Consider the following 25,927-nt stretch of genomic DNA (forward strand, 5'->3'; position numbering starts at 1 on the left):
ACTAAGCTGATACTTGCTACAGTAGGTGTTTCCTTCTGTTGAAAGAAGGAACTTTGAAGGCAAACACCTCCTTCCTCAGTATAGAGCTACCCTCAGGAGGTGACACTAGAACCATCTATTCCAGAATCTTATTTTAATGGTTATTTGTTTATTTTTATTCAGTGTAGTTAACATAGTGTTATATTAGTTTCAGGTGTACAATACAGTGATTCAACACTTCCATATATTACTCAGTGCTCATCAAGAAAAGTGCACTCTTAATCCCCTTCACCTATTTCACCCATCACCCCACCCACCTGCCCCATCTCTTTGTTCTATATATGTTCTATATAGTAATATATAGTCTTTTTCTGGTTTGTCTCTTTTTTCCCTTTGTTCATTTGTTTTCTTAACTTCCATATGAGTGAAATCATATGGTTTTAATAGTTCTTCAATAAATGAAAGTCATTCACTTAAATCATACAGTATAATGTCAGAATCATAATATAGATTTAAGCCTAGCAATTGCTGTGTTTAAGAGCTGTGTTGCCACCCAGAAAAGCTTTAAAGCAAGAATGAGTAGTACTGGACCTGATATAACAAAATCTTATGGCTGATATTAATTATCTTTTTTTTAAAGATTTTATTTATTTATTTGACAGAGAGAGAGGAAACACAAGCAGGGGGAGTGGGAGAGGGAGAAGCAGGCTTCCCACAGAGCAGGGAGCCTGATGCGGGGCTCCATGCGGGGCCTCGATCCCAGGACCCTGGGATCATGACCCCAGCCAAAGGCAGACTTAACGACTGAGGCACCCAGGCGCCCTATTAACTGTTATCTTGAACTGTGGTAAGGACCCTGGATAATTTTCCCAAATGGTCAGGTCTTGACCCCTCAAGCGTCTGTGTTGTTAGTATCTCAGCTGTATTCTTCATCTAAAAGCCATTTGTAGGTGCCTTCAAACTAGAGGCATCTATTCCGCTCTGACCACAAACCTCACACTATCGTTTGGGACTGCAGTGTGATCCTTCCAGGCCTTCTGATAAAGTACCTGGCTGTTGACCATGGTTAAAAAAAAAAAAAAAAAAAAAATCCCTTCTGCCATGTTCAAAATACTGGTTGGAGGGGCGCCTGGGTGGCTCAGTCGTTAAGCGTCTGCCTTCGGCTCAGGTCATGATCCCGGGGTCCTGGGATCGAGCCTCGCGCTGGGCTTCCTGCTCCCAGGGAAGCCTGCTTCTCCCTCTCCCACTCCCCCTGCTTATGTTCCCTCTCTCACTGTGTCTCTGTCAAATAAGTAAATAAAATCTTTAAAAAAAAAAAAAAACAGCAACAAAATACTGGTTGGAGGTGGTGGCGATGGTGGTGATGGAAGCTTTCGATTAAGTGATAAGCCACTGTCATCTTTGAGGTGGGCCACAGCCTCTAAAACCGGCAGCCAAGTTTGTACCCAGTATAAGGTGATGAAATATAGCAGAGAGAGCCATGTAGTAATTATCCTTTATTCCTCGAAGAGCTTGGGTATTTGTGCCCTGTTTCTTTGTCTGTCCTGCTATGGCAGATAGTGAAAGCATTAGGAAATTTGGAGGCAAAGGGACCCGGGTTTGGTCTTAGCCGGGGCCAGGTGCAGGGGCACAGCCACACTTACGTTTTGGGTTTTCCTGCAATGGAGGTTGGGCTGTGACTGTTGGATTTAAGTATGAACCACCTTGCGGATTAACAGATGACATAAGCAGGTAAGGACTTTAAGTCAATTTTAATGAAAATCTTATTTTATATAATTTTTTTTAAGGTTTTATTTGACAGAGACACAGCGAGAGAGGGAACACAAGCAGGGCAAGTGGGAGAGGGAGAAGCAAGCTTCCCGCTGAGCAGGGAGCCGATGGGGGGCTTGATCCCAGGAGCCTGGGATCATGACCTGAGCGGAAGACAGACGCTTAACGACTGAGCCACCCAGGCGCCCCTTATTTTACATTAACGTTAACAGAGGAAAAGTCTACGATTCTGGGCACGGAAACATCCTATTTCCATTCAGCCTTTGGAAAACTCACGTAAAGCGTAAAGCGAGGACGAACGCCCCCCAGCGGGCACCGCCCCCGCTTGGCTCCACCCCTGCCAAGGCCCCGAGTCCTTGCTATTGGTTCCTTTCCCTGCACCGTTGGTTGCCGTGGAGACCAAGGCTATGGCAACCAGGAGAAGCCAAACTTGGTCCTTCCTCTCGAACCGCGTAGGGGTCCCGGGAAAGCGGCCGGAATCCGCGCGGCGTTCATGGCGCTTTACGAGCTCTTCTCTCACCCGGTGGAGCGCGGCTACCGCGCGGGGCTCTGCTCCAAGGCCGCTCTGTTCCTGCTGCTGGCCGCCGCGCTCACGTACATCCCGCCGCTGCTGGTGGCCTTCCGGAGCCACGGTGAGCCTGCTCGCAGCCGCTGCGCGCACAGCTCCCCAAGGCCCGCGGTGCCCGTGCTCGCCTTCCTGACTTCTTCCCCACCGCCCTCTCTACCTCAGGGTTTTGGCTGAAGCGGAGCAGTTACGAGGAGCAGCCGACCGTGCGCTTCCAGCACCAGGTGCTGCTCGTGGCCTTACTGGGACCGGAGCGCGGCGGGTTCCTGGCCTGGAGCACGTTCCCCGCCTTCAACCGGCTGCAGGGGGATCACCTGCGCGTCCCGCTGGTTTCGGTGCGTGGTTTCCGTCGGGGCCTAGAGGCCCACCGGAACTGGGCGGGGTGGCTGGGGGTGGCGGGGAGAGGGCGAGCGGCCCCGGCCGGGGTAAGCCCAGGTTGGGTCTTAAGGGTTCGTGAACCCACGGAAGTTGTGTACACAGGCGCATTGGCCTGAGCATGTTTAATGTCCCGGGAAGTGACTCTTGTTTCGTTCGACTTCTCCAAGCAGTCCACAGGCCCAAGAATGTTAGCCACTGCTGTCAGCATGTCCTACAGAAGCTTGGGGAGGGCCTGTCTCTGGCTCCCCGTCATTTCCGTGGGCCTGGCCTGATGGTTGGGTGGTCACGAAACTTTGAGTCACGAAGGCCGGCCGAGCGCTTTTCTTAGGAATTATCCCAGCGTGTCGCTGCAGCTGCACTTCGCAGCAGGGACCACCCGTCAGGGCACGCATTTTTTATGCAGACCTGACACGTGGAAGCCGAAGCGCTGATTGGTTAAGCGACCTACCCAGAATGTGCTGGGGTCCCAGTCCCCCCTGCCTGGCTTGTAGGATTAGATGCTGCTCCATCTTGCAGTTGTCCAGGATGAAAAGGAAGCATTTTACTGTCTTTAATTTAGTATTTGGTTCAGGATGAGTGAGTGCTTCCTTTACAATCATTCCCTTTCTGCTCATTTTCTGAAAACATTTTCCTTTAGAAGTATGAAAATTCTATTTTTTCTTCTTCCAAAGTCGAATCTCTTTACACATCTCAAGAGATAATTGGCCTACAAACCAACTTGTGTACCTGAAAAAAAAAATTCAGATTTTCTTCAAGCAACTAAATAAAATGAAAAAAAATTTTTTTACATCTGATTGGTCATATGAATAACTACAAACAAAATATGATTATTACTTCTTTCTGATTGCTTTAAATTTTTTCTGATTATAAAAATGCATGCTCATTGTAAAACATTGAAGAGTTAAAGGTATACATAATGACATAAAATTAAAGGTTGGGTTTGGGACATGTACATTTGCTAATCAACCTTATTCTTTTTAAGATCTGCATAAAATTTTCATGATATGGAAAAACTAATGGATTTAACCAGTTCCCTGTTGGTGAATATTTGATGGGCTTTTACTTTTTCCCTATTAGAAAGAATACTGCAGTGAACAAGATTTTGAATAAATCTTACACTTTTAAACAGCAAATTGTGAGGAATTGCAATGCGTTTGTTGAAATGGTACCAGTAAATAGAAAACTAAGCAAGCAAATAATTATTAAATCCAGAGAATTAAAAAGTAAGGAAAACGGAGAAAGGAATAGGATTTGCATAGTCATAAATATGTGAACACCGAATATTGATTGACTAACCAAAATGAGAGTTTAACTCATTTGGGGGGCTGGAGGGAAGAAAACAACCTTCATCTCTTCTCATGGGAAGTCAGTAGAGAATGCTTGAAACTGAGAAATCCAGAATTGCCAGTGCACAGGTTATTTAAAGACATGGAGGGGGTTCCTGGGTGGCTCAGTCAGTTAAGCGTCTGCTTTCGGCTCAGGTCATGATCCCAGAGTCCTGGGATCGAGCCCCATATCGGGCTCCCTGCTCTGCGGGGAGTCAGCTTATCCCTCTTCCTCACCCTCTGTGTGTGCTCTCTCTCTCTCTCTAGCTCTCACTCTCTCTCAAATAAATAAAATCTTTTAAAAAAAAATAAAGACATGGAGCTAGATTTCTAAATAATCAGGCAAATGAGATGAAAATATTTGCCATGGGGCTGGAAATCTGCTGGGTTTTGCAAGAAACATTGTTGAACACTTTTTATTCTTAAACGATCAGGTCTTTCAAATTGATTTTTAAAAGTAGGACTGGAGTAGGAGACAAATTTCCGTCAATAACTCCTCACTAATCATGACATGTTGCCCAATTATTTTTTTTTTAAGATTGTATTTATTTATTTGACAGAGAGAGAGCACAAACAGGGGGGAGCAGCAGGCAGAGGGAGAAGCAGGCTTCCTGCTGAGTGGGGAGCCTGATTCAGGGCTCGATCCCAGGACCCTGGGATCATGACCTGAGATGAAGGCAGACGCTTAACTGATTGAGCCACTCAGGTGCCCCAGCCTGTTTTTATTCCTTTTTTTTTTTTTTTAAGATTTTATTTATTTATTTGACAGAGAGAGACACAGCGAGAGAGGGAACACAAGCAGGGAGAGTGGGAGAGGGAGAAGCAGGCTTCCCGCTGAGCAGGGAGTCCTATGCGGGGCTCGATCCCAGGATCCTGGGATCATGACCTGAGCCAAGGCAGACGCTTAACGACTGAACCACCCAGGCACCCCAGCCTGTTTTTATTCTTATTTGAGATGATAATGTATGTGGGGAAGGGTGACTGTGGATGAGAGGCCGTGTCAAGGTATGCTTACTTGTCACTCTATACCCACTGTATTTCTGGGGCTCTGCATGCATGTGTTTCCTTCTAAAAGTGGAAGCAAAATTTTTTTTATTCCAAACAAACAAAATATTAACTTGTTAGTTGTACTTTATTTATTTATTTTTAGAGAGAGAGAGTACGAGTCTGGGGTGGGAGAGTCGGTGTGTGGAGCAAAGGGAGAGAGAGAATCTTAAGCGGGTTCCATGCTGGGAGGAGGCAGCGCTCTCACGGCCCTGAGATTATGACCTGAGCAGAAATCAACAGTCTGATGCTCAACCGACTGAGCCACCCAGGAGCCCCTTGCTAGTTTTACTTTAGGTTAACATTACCTGTCTTTTAAGTGTTGGTAGAAGTTTTTTGTTTTTGTTAGATTTGTGTATTCCTCTCTGTCATACTCTCTGGTTACTTAAGTCCAAGAGATAATCATGAAAAGTTAAAGTAATCATGAAAGCAAGGAGATAGCATTAGGTTTCATTCATTTTTTATTTTCATTTGTTCATCCAACACAATGGATTGGCTCTCCAGTTGGACTGCTAGTTAGTTAGGCTCTAATCTAACATACTAGTGTGTGTGTCAATTTTTGGTCCATGGAACCAAGACTGCCTCTATTTTTATGGTGCCCCAGAATTATTAATCCTTTTTAATACTGGGTAATTTTACACTATAAAACACAAAACCAAAGCTCCTTTTTCCTAGTCTTTTTTCCCCCTCCATTCCAGGCCAGTGTTTATAAGTAATCGATGAACTATGTCATCTACGTTCTTTTTCAGGTGAATGATTTGCTTCCTTCCTAGCTGAGCTCTTGGTTTGAGAATAGTTTGAAATCATGAGATATAAATAAATGAGCTAGAAGATAGAGTGGAAGTACAGATCTCAACAGCAACCTCAAAAAATAAACTCATGAGGAATAAACTTAACAAGAAATGTATACTTAAAAAAAAATTTTTTTTAGGGCGCCTGAGTGGCTCAGTTGGTTAAGCGACTGCCTTCGGCTCAGGTCATGATCCTGGAGTCCCGGGATCGAGTCCCGCATCGGGCTCCCTGCTCAGCAGGAAGTCTGCTTCTCCCTCTGACCCTCCCCCCTCTCATGTGCTCTCTCTCTCTCATTCTCTCTGTCTCAAATAAATAAATAAAATCTTTAAAAAAAAAATTTTTTTTTAAAGTGGGGGCTCCTGGGTGGCTCAGTCAGTTAAGCATCCAACTCTTGATCTCAGCTCAGGTCTCCATCTCAGGGTCATGAGTTCAAGCCCAGCGTTGGGCTCCAGGCTGGGCATGAAATCTACTTTAAATAGATAGATGGATAGATAGATAAATAGATAAATAGATAGATAGAAAGAAAAAGAAATGTGCAAGATCTATATAAGTGAAACTTTAAATAGACTAATGAATGACACAAAGGAGATAAAAAATGGCAATCTCTGTCATATTCTTGGGTAGGAAAATTCAACATCATAAAGATATCTCTTCTCCATTGATCTATAATTTTAATGCATTCTCAGTGAAAAGATGACAATTTGGGGGTGGGGGGAGACAGCCATATGGAAAAAGAAGGAAAAATTCTAGGAGAAAGAAAAGGGTAAGAGGAGAATAGCTCTCCCAGATATTAAATTATACCTTAAAGCTATAATAAATAAAGCAGTGTGGATTGGGGGACTTGTATAAAAAGTATAGAAAAGGATTCAAATATGATGAAGGTGGCATTTTAAGTGAAAGATGACTTAAGTGAAAGAGGACTTCTACAATAAAATGGTATAGGGACAACTGGGAAGCCATCTGGAAAAAGTTAAGATGGAGCCAGTGCTCAGATGATACACTAGGATTAATGTCCAGATAGATCAAGATTCAATTTAAAATACGGAATAGGGGCACCTGGGTGGCTCAATCAGTTAAACATCTGATTTTGGCCCAGGTCGTGATCTCAGGGTCCTGGGATCGAGCCCTGCGTCAGGGTCCCTGCTCAGTGGAGAGTTGGCTTGTCTCTCTGCCCCTTCCCCCGCTTGTGCGTGTGTGTGCTCTCTCTCTCTCTCTCAAATAAATAAATAAAATCTTTAAAAAAATTATTGGCATGGTAAAACCGTAAGCACAATCAAAACAAATACAACTAGGAAAAAAAGCTCTATCATTTGTATCACTTGTAAAAAGCTTATTTTCCTAACAGAAAGTGCCTATAGATCTATAAATAAAAGACTAACCACCTAATATAATAGAAAAATGGGCAAGGACTGTAAACAGTTCAAAGAAGAAACACATGTGACAAACATAGGAAGTCACACTCATGATTAGAGAAATGCAAAGAATATATCGAGATGCCAGTTTTTTTCAATCTATCAAATAGGCAAAAATTGAAGTTTGACAACACCATGATCAAGACGTAGGGAAACTTGAGAGCATTTGTGTATCTCACTGGTGGGGGTGTAGATTGATGCACCTCTTTGAAGGAATATTTGTCCATATATTTTTATTAAAGATTTTATTTATTTATTTGAGAGAGAGAGGGAGAGAGACCACAAGCAGGGGGAGTGGCAGGCAGAGGGAGAAGCAGACTCCCCGCTGAGCAGAGAGCCCAACGCAGGACTCCATCCCAGGACTCCAGGGTCACGACCTGAGCTGAAAGCAGGCGCTTAACCAACTGAGCCACCCAGGTGCCCCAATGTTTGTCCATATTTATCAGAATTACAAATGCATATGCCTGCTTCCACTTCTAGTAATGTATCCTAAGGTTTGTGCACACACGTGAAATGACATACATGAAAAGTTGCGTATTGGGCTCCTGGGTGGCTCAGTTGGTTGAGCCACTGCCTTCGGCTCAGGTCATGATCCTGGAGTCCCGGGATCGAGTCCCACATTGGGCTCCCTGCTCAGCAGGGAGTCTGCTTCTCTCTCTGACCCTCCCCCTTCTCATGCTCTCTCTATCTCATTCTCTCAAATAAATAAATAAAATCTTTAAAAATAAAAAAATAAATTTAAAAAAGTTGCATATTGCTGCATTGTAATAGGGTAAACAACCAATGTAGTAATAGAAGACTCATCAGAGAAATTGTACATCTACCCAGTGGAATGTTGCATAGCTTTTTTTTTTTTTTTTTAAGGAAGCAGATCTCTATATATTGATGTGGAATTACCTCCAAAAGAAATTGATAAGTAGAAAAAATAAAAATTGTATATAATATGCTTCCATTCACATAAAAATAATAGAAAAAATATCAATATGTGTATGGGTGTGTATACATATATGTACATGAATGCTTCTACTGTCTCTGGAAGGATTCAAAAGACAACACTGGTTGCTCTGGAGAAGGAACTAAGTGGCTGAGGTTAGGGTGGGAGAGAAGCTTTTTTTACTATATATCCTTTTGTACCTTTTAAATTTGGTATCATGAAAATGTAATACACATTCAAGATTTTTAGATTATAATGGCAATTTTTAAAGATTTATTTATTTATTTTAGAGAGAGAGAACGTGTGAGCAGGGGGAAGGGCAGAGGGAGAGGAAGAGAGAATATCTCAAGCAGACACCCTACTGAGCTTGGAGCCCCACATGGGGCTCGATCTCGTGACCCTGAGATTATGCCCTGAGCTGAAACCAAGAGTCGGATGCTCAACTGACTGCACCGCTCAGGTGCCCCATAATGACAATGACAATAATTTTTAAAGGAAAAATTAGAAAGGGCCCAAGTAAGGCAAAAACAAACAAAAAAAAAAACCAATAAAAATTTAAAAGCAGGTAAGTATATAAAATGATACGGCAGCTTTGGAAAGTAGTTTGCAGTTCCTCAAAAAGTAAAACATAGAATTACCATATTTTCCAGCACCTCCACTCCCAGGTATATGTGTACCCAAGAGAATTGAAGAGCTATGTCTACACAAAAACTCCTGCACAAATGTTCACAGCAGCTTTATTCCTAATAGAAAAAAGTGGAAACAACCCAAATGTCCATCAACAAATGAATGGATAAACAAAGTAGCCATATAATGGAATGTTATTCAGCCACCAAAAGGAATGGAGTCAGGATATATGGTGCAGCATGGATGACCCTTCAAAACATGTTAAGTGAAAGGACCCAGCCCCAAGACAGCACCGTGTCTGATTGCATTTATATGAAATGTTCAGAAGAGTCAAATCTGTAGAGACAGAAACTAACGGTTCCAGGGGCTTGGGGAATTGAGGGTGGGGAGAGATAGGTAGTGACTACTAACGGGCATAAGGTTTCTTTTCTGGATGATGAAAATATTTTGAAATTGGAATTAGGTAGGGGTGATAGTTGCACAACTTCCTGAATATCCTAAAATCTAAACTCTATATTTTAGGTAATTTTATGGTATGTGAATTATGTCTCAATTTTGTTTTATTTATTTATTTATTTATTTTTAAGATTTTATTTATTTATTTGAGAGAGAGAATGAGAGACAGAGAGCATGAGAGGGGGGAGGGTCAGAGGGAGAAGCAGACTCCCTACCGAGCAGGGAGCCCGACGCGGGACTCGATCCCGGGACTCCAGGATCATGACCTGAGCCGAAGGCAGTCGCTTAACCAACTGAGCCACCCAGGCGCCCTCAATTTTGTTTTAAAGCAGGTAGGCGATCCCTTGGTGATCCGTACGAGCCATAGTAATAAAAATTACTGTTGATTTACTATGTTTCAGGAAGATGCTTAACATTTCATCATTAGATAATACGTTTGAAGTCCTTTACATAGTAGTTGGCCTGTGATAATCGCTAAGTGTTAACTCTTAATTTTTTTTTACGTACATTACCTCTTTACTCCTCACGGTAACTGTGTGATATAGGGGTTATACCCCCGCTTTACAGGTAAAGAAACCAAGACTCAGAGAAGTGACCTCATTTGCTTAGTTCTGAACCGAACAGTCAAGACTGCAACACAAGGGTTTGTCATTCTATATCATATACTCTTAACCCTTATTACAACAAAATACTTTTTTTTTTTTTTTCCAGCTCCCAAGGTAAAGCTAGACTAACTACAGCCTGTTTGAGAAACTGTGCAGGAGACCAGGGAAGCAGTGGTTTTAGGTCAAGGTTTGACCAAATGCTGCCGGGTGGCTTGTGGTTGCTAATTTGGGAAAATGCCTCAGAAGCCAGAAATGGCCTTGCTTCTGCTTTGGTCAGCTCACCTTGGGCAGCGTCTCTAAAGTCCCTGTGCCTTTAATGCTTTGTAAGTCCGGGTTTCTTGTTGTTGCTCTTGTTGTTAAGGGCAGAAGAAAGAAGCACAGGGTGACCTCTCCCTTAACCCTTTAAGGCATGTGTAGACACAGAGACTATGGGGGCTGAAGGCTATAGGAGGTTCAGGAAGATGAGTGGAGAGCATCGTAGTGTCTGAGATACAGTTTTCACAACTCTGAAATCAGAATATGTCCTCTCTGTGGTATCTTACAGTAGCTGCTGGGGGGCGCCTGGGTGGCTCAGATGGTTAAGCCTCTGCCTTCAGCTCAGGTCATGATCTCAGCGTCCTGGGATCAAGCCCCGCATCGGGCTCCCTGCTCAGCAGCGAGTCTGATTCTCCCTCTTGCTCTGCCTCTCCCCCCTGCTCGTGCTCTCTCTCTCTCATAAGTGAATAAAATCTTTAAAAGAAAATAGCTGCTGCCAGGAGACAGGCTGGGCATAATCCTTATTGCCTACACATGGGCAAACATCAGATGTTTCAGCATCAAAACTTGCAGAAGGGACATCAGCATCTTGAAAACCCCAGAAACAATAATAAAACATTATTTTAACCCTGACAGCCGAATGTTGAGCATGTCAGGGAAGGTTTAAGAGGCACTTAAACATAGGCCAGCTCTACATAATTTTTTTAAAGATTTTATGTATGTATGTATGTATGTATTGCGAGCAGGCGGGTGGAGGGGCAGAGGGAGAGAGAAAATCTCAAGCCGACTCCACACAGACCACAGAGCCCAACGTGGAGCTCAATCTCACAACCCTGAGATCATGACCTGAGCCAAAATCAAGAGTTGGATGCTTAACTGACTGAGCCACCCAAACGTCCCTAAAGCCTGCTTAAGAGCCCAGACCAATGGATTTAGTTCCTTTTATGGATTTTTTTTTTAATGTTGTATTTCCAATATGCTTGATGGCACGAAGGACAAAATTACGTAGAAAAGTATGGATATGGGACGACTGGATGGCTCAGTTGGTGGGGTGTCTGCTCGGTGGGGAGCCTGCTTCTCCTTCTCCCGCTCCCCCTACTTGTGTTCCCTCTCTCGCTGTGTCTCTCTCTGTCAAATAAATAAATAAAATCTTAAAAAAAAAAAAGGTATGGATATCATTGAGTCACAAAGTGATGCCAAAGAATCAGAATGTAAAGAAGTTTTAGGAATCCCTAGATCCATTTATTTTGCTTATATTTTTATGTGCATAAGCATGATACCTGATATAAATATGCCTAGAGTCTGAAAGCTTTTAATAAGTATAAAAGAAATGCTCTCAGTAATTAGAAAGCATTGTGTCATAATTCAATTAGAAGTAGTTTTGCTTTTTTGCTGGTATATAAAGTAACATTACATTTTATAATTGATGGTATCTTAGATTCATTGAAACACAGGTAGCAAGGATTTGATCAATCTAGGAGCCATGAAGTATTGGTCCCTACTGTGTTGGAGATCCAAAGACTGGTGCCAAAGAGTATTTTCAACATTAAAAGAAAAAAGTGAAACACCCAATGATGATAAGTATATGGTAAAATAGACACTGGTAGAAGTTAACCTTGGGGCACCTGGCTGGCTCAGTCAGTATATAGCATGGGACTCTTTTTTTTTTTTCAATTAAAGATTTTTATTTATTTATTTTGAGACAGAGAGAGAGTGAGAGCGAGAGCCAGGAGCCAGAGAGAGAGGGAGAAGCAGGCTCCCTGGGGAGCCTGACGCGGGGCTCGATCCCAGGACCCTGGGAGTATGACCTGAGCCGAAGGCAGATGCTTAACTGACTGAGCCACTCAGGCACCCCTAGCATGTGACTCTTGATCTCAGGGTCATGAGTTGGAGCTCTACATTGGGTATGAGATTACTTAAAAGTAAATCTTATTGGGTGCCTCGGTGGCGCAGTTGGTTGAGCGACTGCCTTCGGCTCAGGTCACGATCCTGGAGTCCCTGGATCGAGTCCCACATCGAGTCCCACATCGGGCTCCCTGCTCGGCAGGGAGTCTGCTTCTCCCTCTGACCCTCCCCCCTCTCATGTGCTCTCTCTCTCATTCTCTCTCTCAAATAAATAAAATCTTTAAAAATAAATAAATAAAAGTAAATCTTAAAGAAAATAAATGAAGAAATTAACCTTTAATAAAAGAATATGACTTGAAAGAATAGAAGGTATGAAAACAAACAGGGGCCTAACAAATTCCAACAAACCATCAAATACTATAGGATCCCTGATGGGGAAAATGTTGCAAATTGGAGCACTCTGGAAACAATGGCAGTGATTAAATTTACAGCAAGTGTTGTTGTTTTTTTTTTAAGATTTTATTTTATTTATTTATTTGTCAGAGAGAGAGAGAGCACAAGCAGGGGGAGTGGGAGAGGGAGAAGCAGGCTCCCCACTGAGCAAGGAGCCCAGTGCGGGACTCGATCCCAGGATCCTGGATCATGACCTGAGCTGAAGGCAGACGCTCAACCAACTGAGCCACCCAGGTGCCCCAAATTTACAGCAGCTTACAGTCAGACGGTGTGCAGGTTAGCGAGTCGTATGCCTGCTCCAAACCCACCCTCCTATATGCTGCTTTGTGATGCTCATGCTGAGTTGCTGAAAACCCATTCTCCTTTGCTCACTGGCTCTCTGTGAGGTTTTACCTGTAGGAGGCATGATGAGCCGCCTTCTGGCAGTGGGCGAAAGACTGCAACCAGAGTGAAGCACCATTGTGGGGGGGTTGGGAGGGGATGCAGACGGGAAGGAGGAAGTCTCATTCGACCTTACGGTTCCCTCTAGTGGGTTCTTTCTCCAGGCTCCTGAGGTCTGGCCCAGCTCCTCGAGGTAACACCAGCCTCTCCCCTTCCTTCTCCAGCTCCGATGGCACACATACCTTATAAAAATAAGGTGCTGATGTAATTTATGATGAATTCCTTTAGCCAAACACACCAGTTGGGTTTTAGATACTAACGTTGAAGTTGTGTTAGAGAAGTATTAGCTCTCTGAGTGCCTGCCTTTGTAACTTGCCACATGTTAGGCTTCATTTGAACTAAATGGAATGAAAGAGTGGATTTCATCAGTGGTCCGAGTGCTGGCATAGGAACGTAGCCCACCCTGCCAGCCCGGTGGGGATGAGAGCCCGCCCTGGCGATGGGCGTTTGTGGCAGATGCAGCATTAGCATCATCCCCTCGCCCCGTGACTCCCTTGGCCTCGGCTTCCACCTCCCTCCTTCTCGCTCATTCGGGTGCCCTGGCCTCATCGGTCCCGTAAGCCCTGACCCACTTCTCGTAGAGCGCAGAGCAGGTACACTTTATCAGCAGGGATCATCCTTCCCCTAGATACTTCTGTGCCTCTTCACCTCACTTCTTTCCGGCTTCCCACAGTCAGATCTTCCTGAATATTTTCTGTAAAGAATGGCGGTGAAATCCTACCCTGTCATTCTTAAATTGAAGCCTACTTCATTTCTCTTTGTGACACTTACCACATTTATTTTCTGCCTCCCTAGCTGGGAATGTAAGCCCCATTAGGGTAAGGAGTCTGTTTTGTTTGCTGTTACATTTCCAGCACCTGACAGCACATAGTAGGCCCCTAAAAAAATACTTGACAGAGTAATGAGTGAATTTAACAAGCAGGCACTAATTATGGTGCTGTGCCAGATCTCTATCCTCTGTGAACATGGAGTAAAAATGTGTGCACAAACACGATACTGACTTGCTTTCGAACTTTTGATGCTGGCTTTTTGCAAAAAGATTTATCCTACCCACCATTTTCTCCTTGAGGGTTTTTTTTTTTTTTTTTAAAGTCTGGACATTTTAGTCCTGGAAAGAGGACCAGATTTGAAGTCAAAGACATGGTTTCAGGGCGCCTGGGTGGCTCAGTCGGTTAAGCATCTGCCTTCGGCTCAGGTCATGATCCCAGGGTCCTGGGATCGAGTCCCGCATCGGGCTCCCTGCTCAGCGGGGAGTCTGCTTCTCCCTCTGACCCTCCCCCCTCTCATGCTCTCTCTCTATCTCATTCTCTCTCAAATAAATAAATAAAATCTTTAAAAAACAAAAAAGACATGGTTTCAAATCTTTACCATTACTAGGCCACTCCCAATAAATCCCTCAATCTCCCTGAACCTCGATTTTCTCACCTGCGCAGTGGGGCTAATACTTGTTTTGCTTGCCTCAGGCTTTATTGTAAAGATCAAATGAAAAAATGCATTTCTCTCCTTCCCACACTGTATTGGGGTCTGGATTCTTCTGGCAATTCCCTCCGGCCCCATCTTGTCTTGCAAGTTGAGACATTTGATCTTTGTCTTTCTGTCCAACCCTAAAGATCCACAAGGCATGGGTCCGCTACAGAGAGTGAACCCGACTTTGTCTTGCAAGTCTTCCCAACTGAAGAAAATTCACAGGAAGACAAGGCAGCCTCTTTTCCGTCCTACTCATAATTGCTAATACATAATTGCCTCAGTAACTTGATCGTCAGCCCTGGTAACAGATATCCCTCCCCTACACCTGTGAAGCTGATGGAACAGGACAGAGAAAACAGAATCCAACAGAAGAGAAAGGGTAGGTTTCTCTATAACGAGGCCTAGGATAAGGACATTATTGTCTGAAGGAAAGACATGATTGAAAGGTCCTGAAAACTGAGATAGCTCCATCTCAATCAACCTTACAAGCCTGAAAAAGAACAAAGAATCTCTTCCTTGCGTAATAATAACAGTGGAAAGCAAAATGAATCTGTTCATGGAGCATGCCAATGGGAATCTTGATATGCTTAGTAGACTCCTTCTGGGAACCTACAGGGAAAAAGGGTCAGTTGTAGCAACAAGATCCAGAGCTGTCCCAAGGAATCATGTCCCCAGTGATCATATTTCAGTGCCATCTTTCCTGTATGAGGTCAGACTGGGCGGTGAGACTGGATTCTGGTGTTTTTTATGAGCTGTCATTTGTCTTTATCCCTCCTTAGATCTCTGTTTTCCCTACTTTCGTGTCCACAATTTATAAACTGTCTGTGTAGTTTTAATGACTTGCTCGTTTTATTTAGCTTCCTTTTTCACTGTACTGATTGGTACTAAAAGATGCATGAGCCTTTCAAGCCCCGACGTCAGTGATGAGAATGAGTTCCAATGTCGATAGTCTGAAGCAAAGACACCTGTGGTAGAGGAAAATATTTTAGAGTTTGGTGTTTTTCTCCTGAGTCTGTTTGGAGAATGAATGTATAATGATTAGGATCTGTTCCTTTTCTACTTAAAAAAAATTGAGGGGCACCTGGGTGGCTCAGTTGTTGGGCGTCTGCCCTCAGCTCAGGTCATGATCCTGGGGTCCTGGGATTGAGCCCTGCATCGGGCTCCCTGCTCCTCGGGAAGCCTGCTTCTCCCTCTCCCACTCGCCCTGCTTGTGTTCCTTCTCTCATACGTCTCTCTCTGTCAAATAAATAAATAAAATGTTTAAAAAAATATTTGCCTCCTGGAGAAGTAGAAGTCAATACTAGCGTGCTATTTAAATATTCCGTACAAACTCAGATGTGTTTCTAAAGAAAAAAAAAGAAAACACCAGCAACAAAACAAAAAAGATCAAAGGAGACAACTAAAAAAAAAAAAAAAGCTGCCATCTAGGTGTTGTTCTTGCCACTTCGAGTTCCTGTTCAGTGTGGCCCTTGAATATTTGAAAAGCACGAATGTGAAGGTCTAGGGCCAGACATCGGGTCTCTTTCCCCACTATTGATCCCCTTGTACCTATTTATCCTTCCTTTTTCCTTCCGGTGAGGGAGCTAAATCCCATGTATAGCAGAACAGTGGGTCACTGTGTTATGGCAGGGATACGGATTCTTCCCAGACTTATTAAGAACCAGGGCCACTGGCTGTCTTTGGGTTTCCTAGACTCGAGAAGAAGACAGGAACCAGGATGGGAAAATGGACTTGTTACATTTTAAACTGGAACTTCCCCTGCAGTCCACGGAGCACGTTCTCGGTGTGCAGCTCATCTTGACTTTCTCCTACCAATTGCACGTGAGTCAGTTCCTTAGGGAAGCCCATCCGCTCCTTTTTATCCTTTCATAGAATTGAGCCCTCTGTCCGGTTTCCAGGAAAACCCACGCTGCAGAAGGCTCTCCTCTGAGGGGTAGTTTGGGATTTAATTGAGGCAAATCGCACATTTCTCATTGGGGCCGTAGTAATGTATGTGAGCTATTGGAGCTCAGGGGGTTCCGGGCAGAGAGCTTCCTTCATGGCCTCACCAGCTGTTTGAGGGACTAGGAGGCTGCCACCACAGACGGGGATGCCAAGGATCCAGAGCCTTCAGATGTACCTGAAATTGTCTCTCCTAATGATTTCAGAGGATGTCCACATTCGTGATGCAGAGCATGGCGTTTCTCCAGTCCTCCTTTGCTGTTCCAGGGTCCCAGTTGTATGTGAACGGGGACCTGAGGCTGCAGCAGAAGCAGCCTCTAAGCTGCGGTGGCCTCGATGTCCGATACAATGTAAGAAGGCTCCTCAGTGTCCGTCTCTTTTCTTTCTCTATGTGACTGTTTATCAGGTTCTTTAAAGAGGGAGACATGAGAGTTAGAAAAGGCATTTCTCTGTGGGTGGCACAGACGAGGATTTCTCAGCAGGAATTCTTTCAAAATATAGAGACAGATACACCTGTATTTGCATCTAAAAAGAACAAAAACCTGTCTTTAAGAACTAAATTATTTCTTGTTTGCGGGCGTGCATGTGTGCACACACGTGGCTTATTCCAAGTGGCCTTTTCCAGTTCGTGTAAATCACTGGGGAAGTCCTACTAACCGCCATTCGCTAAGCATATAACGTATGCCAGCCCTGGGTGAAGAGGTCGGACTATGTCATCTCGTTCAGCAGTCACAGCCACCTCACAAGATGCCTGCCCCTGTCATTTCCCAGCTCTCCAGCCGCCCGTCCTGTCATGGCCCCCCGTGCTCCTTTCTAGCCAAACCTGCCCTTTTGCTGTGCCTCAAACCCACAAAGCAGCTCCTGCCCCCGTTTTTGCCCTTGGCCTTTCACTCTGCCACATATCCGCATAGCTTGCTCTCCCACTCCATTCGGGCCCCTGTCCAAATGTCCCTGAGCACAGTCCTTCCATGACACCGCTTTCTTTTTTTTTTTTAAAGATTTTTTTTATTTATTTATTTGACAGAGAGAGAGACAGCGAGAGCAGGAACACAAGCAGAGGGAGTGGGAGAGGGAGAAGCAGGCTCCCCGCTGAGCAGGGAGCCTGATGCGGGACTCGATCCAGGGACTCCAGGATCATGACCTGAGCCGAAGGCAGTCGCTTAACCAACTGAGCCACCCAGGCACCCATGACACCGCTTTCTAAAGAGCATTCTCCCCCCTGCCCATCATCCCTCACCCAGACTGATTTTCTTTATTCCACTGGAAATAGTAAAGATAAGCTTTTGGCGTGTTCGCTTACTGTGTCCCCCAGTGCTAACAGCACTCACATCTCCACTGTCACCCCTAAAACAGGGCCTGGCGCATTGTAAGCACTCAGATTTCTTGAAAGCATGAACTCTCGATTTACACATAAGGAAACTGAGGCAGACAGAGGTTAATTAATTTTCCCAGAGTCCTGCCACTTGAAAGTAACAGAGCCATAAATCATCTGTCCAGGGCTGGAACTCATGCTTATGGTCACTCATTACTAATCCTTTATCACAAGGGAGCCCCTGTAAGTTGGGCCAGGCTACTTTCGCAAATGAAAGAGTGATCTTATCAGTTATTACAGGCATAAACCAGGACTGCCCCAGATAGACGGATTTATGGTCCCTCTACCTATAGTCAATATAAGGTTGTTTTTTTCTTAAGATTTTATTTATTTGACACAGAGAGAGAGAGCGAGAGCAGGAACACAAGCAGGGGGAATGGGAGATGGGGAAGCAGGCTTCCTGCCAAGCAGGGAGCCCGATGCGGAGTTCAATCCCAGGACCCCAGGATCATGACCTGAGCCGAAGGCAGACGCTTAACCAGCTGAGCCACCCAGGCGCCCCTCAGTATAAGTTTAAATAAAAAGGAGGGGGACTATAAGATAAAACCTTTTTACTTCAAGATTTATATATTGATTATATCAACAGGAATGTAATATTACAAGGCAGGAGATCGTTTCCTTCTTCAAAGGGTTATATACTTATTATTGGCACTTTATCCTATTTTCACCTCTAGATTAAAAAGAGATAAATTAGGGCGCCTGGGTGGCTCAGTTGGTTAAGCCACTGCCTTCAGCTCAGGTCATGATCCTGGAGTCCCAGGATCGAGTCCCGCATCGGGCTCCCTGCTCGGCAGGGAGTCTGCTTCTCCCTCTGACCTTCCCCCCTCTCATGCTCTCTCTATCTCATTCTCTCTCTCAAATAAATAAATAAAATCTTTAAAAAAAAAAGAGAGATAAATTACAGGGTGCCTGCCTGGCTCAGCCAGTTAAGCGTCTGCCTTCGGCTCAGGTCATGGACCCGGGGTCCTGGGATCGAGCCCTGCATCTGGCTCCCTGCTCAGTGGGGAGCCTGCTTCTCTCTCTCCCTCTGCTTCTCCCCCACCACTCGTGCTCTCTCTCTCTCTCTCTCTGCATTCTCTCTCTCAAATAAATAAACAAAATCTTAAAAAAAAGAGAGCTAAATTGCAGAGTGTCCAAGAAAGAGCAAGAAAAAGACAAAGGAGTTGAAAATATGGTCTCCTTAAAAAAAAATTAAAGGAATTATTGCTCCCCTTGGAATAGAGAGGGGTGTTTTGTAAGTAACTAAAACCTGTTAAAGGTGGATATTGACCCCTTTGCCATCCCTATAAAATGGGAGACTCGGGTGCCTGGGTGGCGCAGCCGGTTGAGCATCCAACTCTTGGTTTTGGCTCAGGTCGTGATCTCAGGGTCATGAGATCGAGCCCCATGTTGGACTCCACACTCAGCTCAGAGTCTGCTTGAGGTTCTCTGTCCCTCTCCCTCCGCCCCTCTCATGCTCGCTCACTTTTGCTCTCTGTCACTCTAAAGTAAATAAATCTTTTTTTTTTTTTTTCAAAGGGAAGACTGAATGTAGATGATTTAAATTGCAAAGCGGACAGGGGGCAGGGGTGGTCACCAGCCATCCATCCTTGAAAAACGGATTACTGATGCTGGAGTAGGTCACCAAGCACAAGAGGGTGGTCCCTGAGATCAGCCTGGTAGGCAAAAGGGTGGAAAGACGAGTGGAGAAGTGGCTGGGGGCTTACTCCACATCCTCCTGCCATTTCCCAGGTGTCTGTAATCAATGGGACCAGCCCTTTTGCCTATGACTACGACCTCACCCATGTTGTTGCTGCTTACCAGGAAAGGAATGGTGAGTGATAGGTACCGTTCATTCAGGCGCTTCTCAAGGACCTTCCAGGTTAGTGGGAATATTGGACAAAAACAGAATTGGAGCCCTTGGGACGGCTGGGTGGCTCAGTCAGTTAAGTGTCTGCCTTCGGCTCAGGTCCTGATCCTGGGGTCCTTGGACTGAGTCCCACATCGGGCTCCCTGCTCAGTGGGGAGCCTGCTTTCCCCCTGCTTGTGCTCTCTCTCTCTCTCTTTCTGACAAATAATTAAATAAAATCTTAAAAAAATAAAAAAAGAATCAGAGCCCTTGTCATGATGAAAATGTCGGTACCAGTGAATACTCAGTGATGGGAGGGGAACAGGCCGCCCCGATTTGTCCTTTTACTCCTGATCTAAAGACCCACACCCTGCCCCCCCCACCTTACCACTAGTCTTGTAGTCCAGCAGGTGAGTGCTGATTTATGTACCGTATTTATTTATTAAGTGCCATATTTATCCCACCACTGGCTTGATAGATTTCCTTTTTTTATATAAACGCCTAATTGAGTTGGTCCCCACTACCACACTTATAAAAGAAGCCAAAGACAAATTGCTATCCCTAGTTTTCAGATAGAATTAAGGAATGTGAGTGACTTTTACCCCATATAAGCAGTTGAGGTAGAACAGAGGGCCCAAGGTTCTGGCTAGAAGGCAGAGTGTGTCCATCCCTTAGCGAGGAATAGCTGTCAAACCAGCCCAATGGACTGGCACATTTGGCTGGTTGGTGGCCTGAGGTTTTCTCTAACGGCATCTGAAGCATTACTTGGCAGCCAGACATCATGGATACTATTCACACATATTTATCCAATAGGGGGACTGCAATTCCAGTATTTCTTCCTGATTTTTTATAACACACTGGTGGCATTATTCCAAAGCTAAAGGTCTTTTAAGACAAAAGCACTCATCTACAATTTTTCTTTCTTTATTCCTTCCAGTCTTTGTCCATAGCAGATTTTTTTTATATGGCTCTTATCATGGTTTAGAAACATTTTAGGATCCAATTTTTTTGTACTTTTTTTTTTTAAGATTTTATTTCTTTATTTGAGAGAGAGAGAGCGTGAGCATAAGCATGGGGAGCAGCAGAGGGAGAGGGAGAAGCAGGCCCCCTGGCGAGCAGAGAGCCTGACACAGAGCTCAATCCCAGGACCCTGAGATCATGACCTGAGCCGAAGGCAGATGCTTTTTTTTTTTTTTTAAAGATTTTATTTATTTATTTGAGAGAGAGAGACAGAGATAGTGACAGACACAGCGAGAGAGAGCATGAGCAGGGAGGAGAGGGAGAAGCAGACTCCGCACTGAGCAGGGAGCCTGATGCGGGGCCCGATCCCAGGACCCTGAGACTATGACCTGAGCCGAAGGCAGACGCTTAACTGACTGAGCCACCCAGGTGCTCCCCGAAGGCAGATGCTTAACGGATTGAGCCACCCAGGCGCCCCTGTACTTCGTAATACAAATATTTCCCACACTGCTACAAAGTTTTAATTGGTATTATTTTTAGTGGTAGCATAGAATTCCTTCACTTAGCCATTTAACAATTGTAGAACATATAGACCATTCCAAGGTTTGTTTTGTTTGTTTTTTGTTTTTTTAAGATTTTATTTATTAGACAGAGACATCAAGAGAGGAAACACAAGTGGGGGAGTGGGAAAGGGAGAAGCAGGCTTCCCACTGAGCAGGGAGCTCGATGTGGGGCTCGATCTCAGGACCCTGGGATCATGACCCAAGCCAAAGGCAGACACTTAATGACTGAGCCACCCAGGCACCCCAAGTTTTGTTTTTCTTAAAGATTTATCTATTTATTAGAGCACGCGTGTGGGTGGAGGGGCAGAGGAAGAGAAATCCTTAAGCAGACTCCCTGCTGAATGCAGAGTCCACACAGGGATCCATCCCATGACCCTGAGATCATGACCCAGTAAGTTGGTGCTTACTGCTTAACCAACTGAGCCACCCAGGAGCCCTAACTGTTCCAAGTTTTTAACAAATTTTTTTTAAAGTAGGCTCTACACCCAGAGTGGAGCCCAACACACAGCGCCTGAATTCACAACCCTGAGATCAAGGCCTGAGCTGAGATCAAGAGTCAGACGCTCAACTGACTGAGCCACTCAGGCACCTCTTAAACATAAATATTTTGACAAGTATTTTAACGAATAATTTGTGAGCAACTTTACACGTTCAGTTCTCTTTCCTTTTGAATCATCTCTTTGGAATAAGTTCTGACATGCAGAATTTGCCTGAGAGGTTAAAGAGTACTTTTATAGCCCTCATTAGTTTATTGAGAGAGCATTCATGGATTAACTCCTGCTTGTATTACAGTAACCACCATTCTGATGGACCCCCACCCCATCTGGCTGGTGGGAAGGGCAGCCGAAGCTCCATTTGTGATTAACGCTGTCATCCGATACCCGGTGGAAGTCATTTCATATCCTTTCTGTTAAAGAGCCACTGTAGCTCAGTTTTGAAGAAGGAGGGTTCCTCAGTTGTCCCAAGAAGGAACAGATGCAGGAGGCCTTCGACTGGGAATGGCTGAGTGTTGTGGCCCCACTCAAATGACCTAGTCTGCTGTTCATACAGGAAAAAAAAAAAACTCATTTCCTCTTCATATTTCTTTCTGGGCAATTCTTCCAGGTCAAAATCATCCATATTTATGCCTTAAAATCTTTTATCATCCCTTTTATCTTAAGAGTATTTGAAACATTTTTGCCATTTCCCTTCTAAACTAAACCTTTAACTTGCACTTAGAAAATACCATCTGTGACTCCTTAACTCTCTATACATATCTCCCAGGATTCTGGGAAATGATAAAGTTTGCCTGGATCCAGTATGTCAGTATCCTGCTTATCTTCCTGTGGGTGTTTGAAAGAATCAAAAGATTTGTGTTTCAAAATCAGGTGGTGACCACGATCCCTGTCACAGTCATGCCCCAGGGAGAAGTGTATAAGGAGCACTTATCATAAGAAGACCATTTCTGAGAACTAAGCAGGATCCTGGCTACCTCATTGTTGTCTTCTGAGAACTGCCATCTTAAGTTTTTGCCAAGAGCCTGTGGACACATGCCGGTGTGTGTACTTTTCCTACCAGAGACAAAGGACAATCCTTTCTCACTTTTCTCTACACAAATCCATATCTTCTAAGCACCTACAGACTCATCAGGGACTAGTTTGTGGAAACATCCAAGGGTTCCGGAAGACTATAATTTGCTTTTTTTTTTTTTTTTTTTGCCTTAGGCTTGAATTTCAGGAGAAAACTACAATCAGTTCAGACCTCTTGGAAAGAGTGCCATCTCTGGTCAAGCAAAGACTTTTCCTCTCTTGAACTGAGAAACACGCTCTGCATTTCTTCCCACTATTGTAAACCACATTTTACTCTTTTCAGGGCTCTCTTGTGAGAGATACGCAAATCAGTAGCACTTTCCACTCCTGAGCATCTAAATTTCCCATTCAGAACTTTGGTTTCCAGCACTGAGAGGCCTTGAAGGGGAGAATGGGAGCGAGAGAAGGGGAGCGCTCAAGAGCACATGCACGCACACGTGTGCGGGTGGGCGACTCCAGGGCATGAGCACCATCCACCTGCCCCTGGTCTAACAGACAGTCGTCTGTCATCAGCTCAGCTGAGCGGCCCTTATTCCCTGCCCTGCTGTGGCTGGCTTGTTGCCCTGCCTTTCGCCCTGTCTGTGGCCCCTGGAACAGCAGGCTTCAGCCACAGTGCTGTTTCGTTCACAATCCCCTCAGCAACAGTGGGGGAAGTAAGGATTGTAACCACAGTCTCTTTCTCTCTGGCCCTCCTCCAACAGCCGGGACACTTGCCACTCCTCGTCCTTGACAGCCCTCCCCCTTCTCGAAAAGGACGTGGGTGACAGAGGAGCTCTTGTTGGTATTCGCTGCCACCGCCAACAAGGACAGAGTTTATTTGGAGGGCCAGCGGGAAACCCAGCTACTTGTATTTCCCTTGATGAAGGAACAGGGTGCCGATCAGAGTGAGCGGCTTTGGGGAGGACACACAAGGTGCAGTGAGGGGATAAAGGGGATGCTCGCCTAGGCCACCTAATCTGGCCTGGCCATTAGCAGAATGACACGCAGTCCAGAAGGTTTATCCTCTTGCTTAAGTGAGCGTCTGCAGGATGGGACGGCTGAAATGGGCCTCTGTTGCACATGGAAGACTAGTTCTCCATTCTTGGCCTGAGGAGATGAGCTGTCCTCAAAGGACAAATGGATCTACTTTATGATCCCAAGATATCATTGGCACTGGAGACATGCTTGCTCTGATTCATGCATCATGCCCACCCACAAACACACTCCTCACTATATGCCTCAGTTTACCTTGGAGATGCAGTTCTCATTTCCAAAGCACCTTTTCTTTCAGGCTGACCAAAATAACAGCTCTTTTGAAGTAGTCAAGCACAAAAATAGCTTACCACTGGCCCCTCTGCCTTTTCTTTTAATATCTAGGGCTGTTTATATACCTAAACATTTTTTCTTGAGCTATAAATGAAAAAAAAACAAAACAGTCTCTGGTTTGAATCACGAGAAGGTAATGAGCTATGGAAAGATAGCTAAAGATGTGACTAAACACTGCTTTGCGTTTTGTTAAATTATTTTAATGCAAAATTTGTATAAAGAACCGTGATGTTTTGTACCTTTCTAATTAAAATATTCAAAATGGAAGGCTGCATGTGGATTTATCAAGGAGAAGAGTTTGGAAAAGGGGTGGGGAGGGCAGAGGTTGCGCACACTTCCCCGGGTTACTCACCAGCTGCCTTACCTTGCCAGGGCTCTGCCTTGGAGCTTTTGTTAGCTCTTTGGCAAAGTCCCCTGCTCCAGCCCCAAGTACATGTCTGTTTTCGGTGGAATCCACATGGCATGTGGAAACCACAGGCTGGAAAATTACAACTGTGTCTGGCAAATATCAAATTATTTACAGATCAGATGTTGGTAGCTTCTGAACCTGAATGGCACAGTGTAGTGGCAAGAGGGAAAAGGGTGAGAAATGCACAGGATTTTATCAACTGAGCTGTAAACTCATAGCTAAGTCAGGGTTTGAGACAATTATGCAATATTTGGGATGGGGGAGATCTCTAATTCTGTGAAATGATTATCCAGTTTCTGTGTGAATCAGGGCCCCTAAGACCCTGCTTAGGTCCCATCAACTAAAAAGCAATTCTCTGTCTTCTTTCTTTCTCCTCATATTCATGCTTTTTAGGTTTTTTTAAAAGATTTTTTATTTATTCATTTGAGAGAGCACAGAGGGAGGGGAGGGTCAGAGGGAGAGGGAGAAGTAGACTCCCCACTGAGCAGGGAGCCCACCCCAGGGCTCTACCCCAGGACCCCAGGATCATGACCTGAGCTGAAGGCAGACACTCAACTGATTGAACCACCTAGGCGCCCCATCATGTTCATGCTCTTTAAGATGTCTTGTTCTTTCTGACCAGATAAATTCTAAATGCCTATTGAGGAAAATATATAAATACTGTAACCTAAAGAAAATAAGTTGTCCTTAAATGTCCTATTGGCATTCTGGTACAAGTCTTTCTTAGTCTTTTGTACTGTTTCTAATTTTTTCACTATCATAAACAACACTTTTATGAACTTTGTGTATAAATCCTTATTGCTGGAGCACCTGGGTGGCTCAGTCGTTAAGCATCTGCCTTCGGCTGAGGTCATGATCCCAGAGTCCTGGGATCGAGCCCCGCATTGTGCTCCCTGCTCAGCGGGAAGCCTGCTTCTCCCTCTCCCACTCCCCCTGCTTGTGTTCCCTCTCTCGCTGTGTCCCTCTGTCAAATAAATAAATAAAATATTTTAAAAAAACAAATCCTTGGGCGCCTGGGTGACTCAGTTGGTTGAGCGACTGCCTTCGGCTCAGGTCATGATCCTGGAGTCCCGGGATCGAGTCCGGCATCGGGCTCCCTGCTCGGCGAGGAGTCTGCTTCTCCCTCTGACCCTGCCCCCTCTCATGCTTTCTCTCTCTATCTCATTCTCTCTCTCAGATAAATAAAATCTTAAAAAAAAAAAATCCTTATTGCCAGTTATTTCCTTAAGATACATCCTAGAGGGGCACCCGGGTGGCTCAGTCAGTTAAGCATCTTACTCTTGATCTCAGCTCAGGTCTTGTTCTCAGGGTCTTGATCTCCCGGTGGTAAGTTCAAGACCTGTGTTCGACTCCATGCTGGGTGTGGAGCCTACTTAAAATCAATCAACCAACCAACCAATCAATCAATCCTAGAAAGGAATTGCTAATTCAAAAAGCTTATGGCTGGGGCGCCTGGGTGGCTTAGTTGGTTGAGCGACTGCCTTCGGCTCAGGTCATGATGCTGGACTCCAGGGATCGAGTCCCGCATCGGGCTACCTGCTCGGTGGGGAGTCTGCTTCTCCCTCTCCCGCTCCTCCCTCTTGTGCTCTCTCTCTCTCTCAAATAAATAAATAAAATCTTAAAAAAAAAAAAA

The 25,927-nt window shown here is 44.7% G+C and overlaps 1 protein-coding gene across 2 annotated transcripts; it reads left to right on the forward strand.

The window, feature by feature from the left end:
* The first annotated feature begins 1,290 nt into the window (after window positions 1-1,290).
* TMEM231 (transmembrane protein 231) lies at window positions 1,291-24,152 on the forward strand. Of its 2 annotated transcripts, XM_081807390.1 has the most exons (7): window positions 1,882-2,381; window positions 2,480-2,649; window positions 16,041-16,169; window positions 16,496-16,639; window positions 19,393-19,474; window positions 21,805-21,921; window positions 22,276-24,152. In XM_081807390.1, coding segments are annotated over exons 1-7 (783 nt in total). In that variant the 5' UTR covers window positions 1,882-2,242; the 3' UTR covers window positions 22,278-24,152. The 2 variants fall into 2 exon arrangements, with proteins under 2 accessions (XP_081663517.1, XP_081663516.1); XM_081807391.1 differs by lacking the exons at window positions 19,393-19,474; window positions 22,276-24,152 and having other exon boundaries at window positions 1,291-2,381.
* Window positions 24,153-25,927: the final 1,775 nt, after the last annotated feature.

The sequence above is a fragment of the Leptonychotes weddellii genome, chromosome 16, assembly GCF_054177405.1.
Source record: "Leptonychotes weddellii isolate Sample4059 chromosome 16, ASM5417740v2, whole genome shotgun sequence".
Taxonomy (NCBI): domain Eukaryota; kingdom Metazoa; phylum Chordata; class Mammalia; order Carnivora; family Phocidae; genus Leptonychotes; species Leptonychotes weddellii.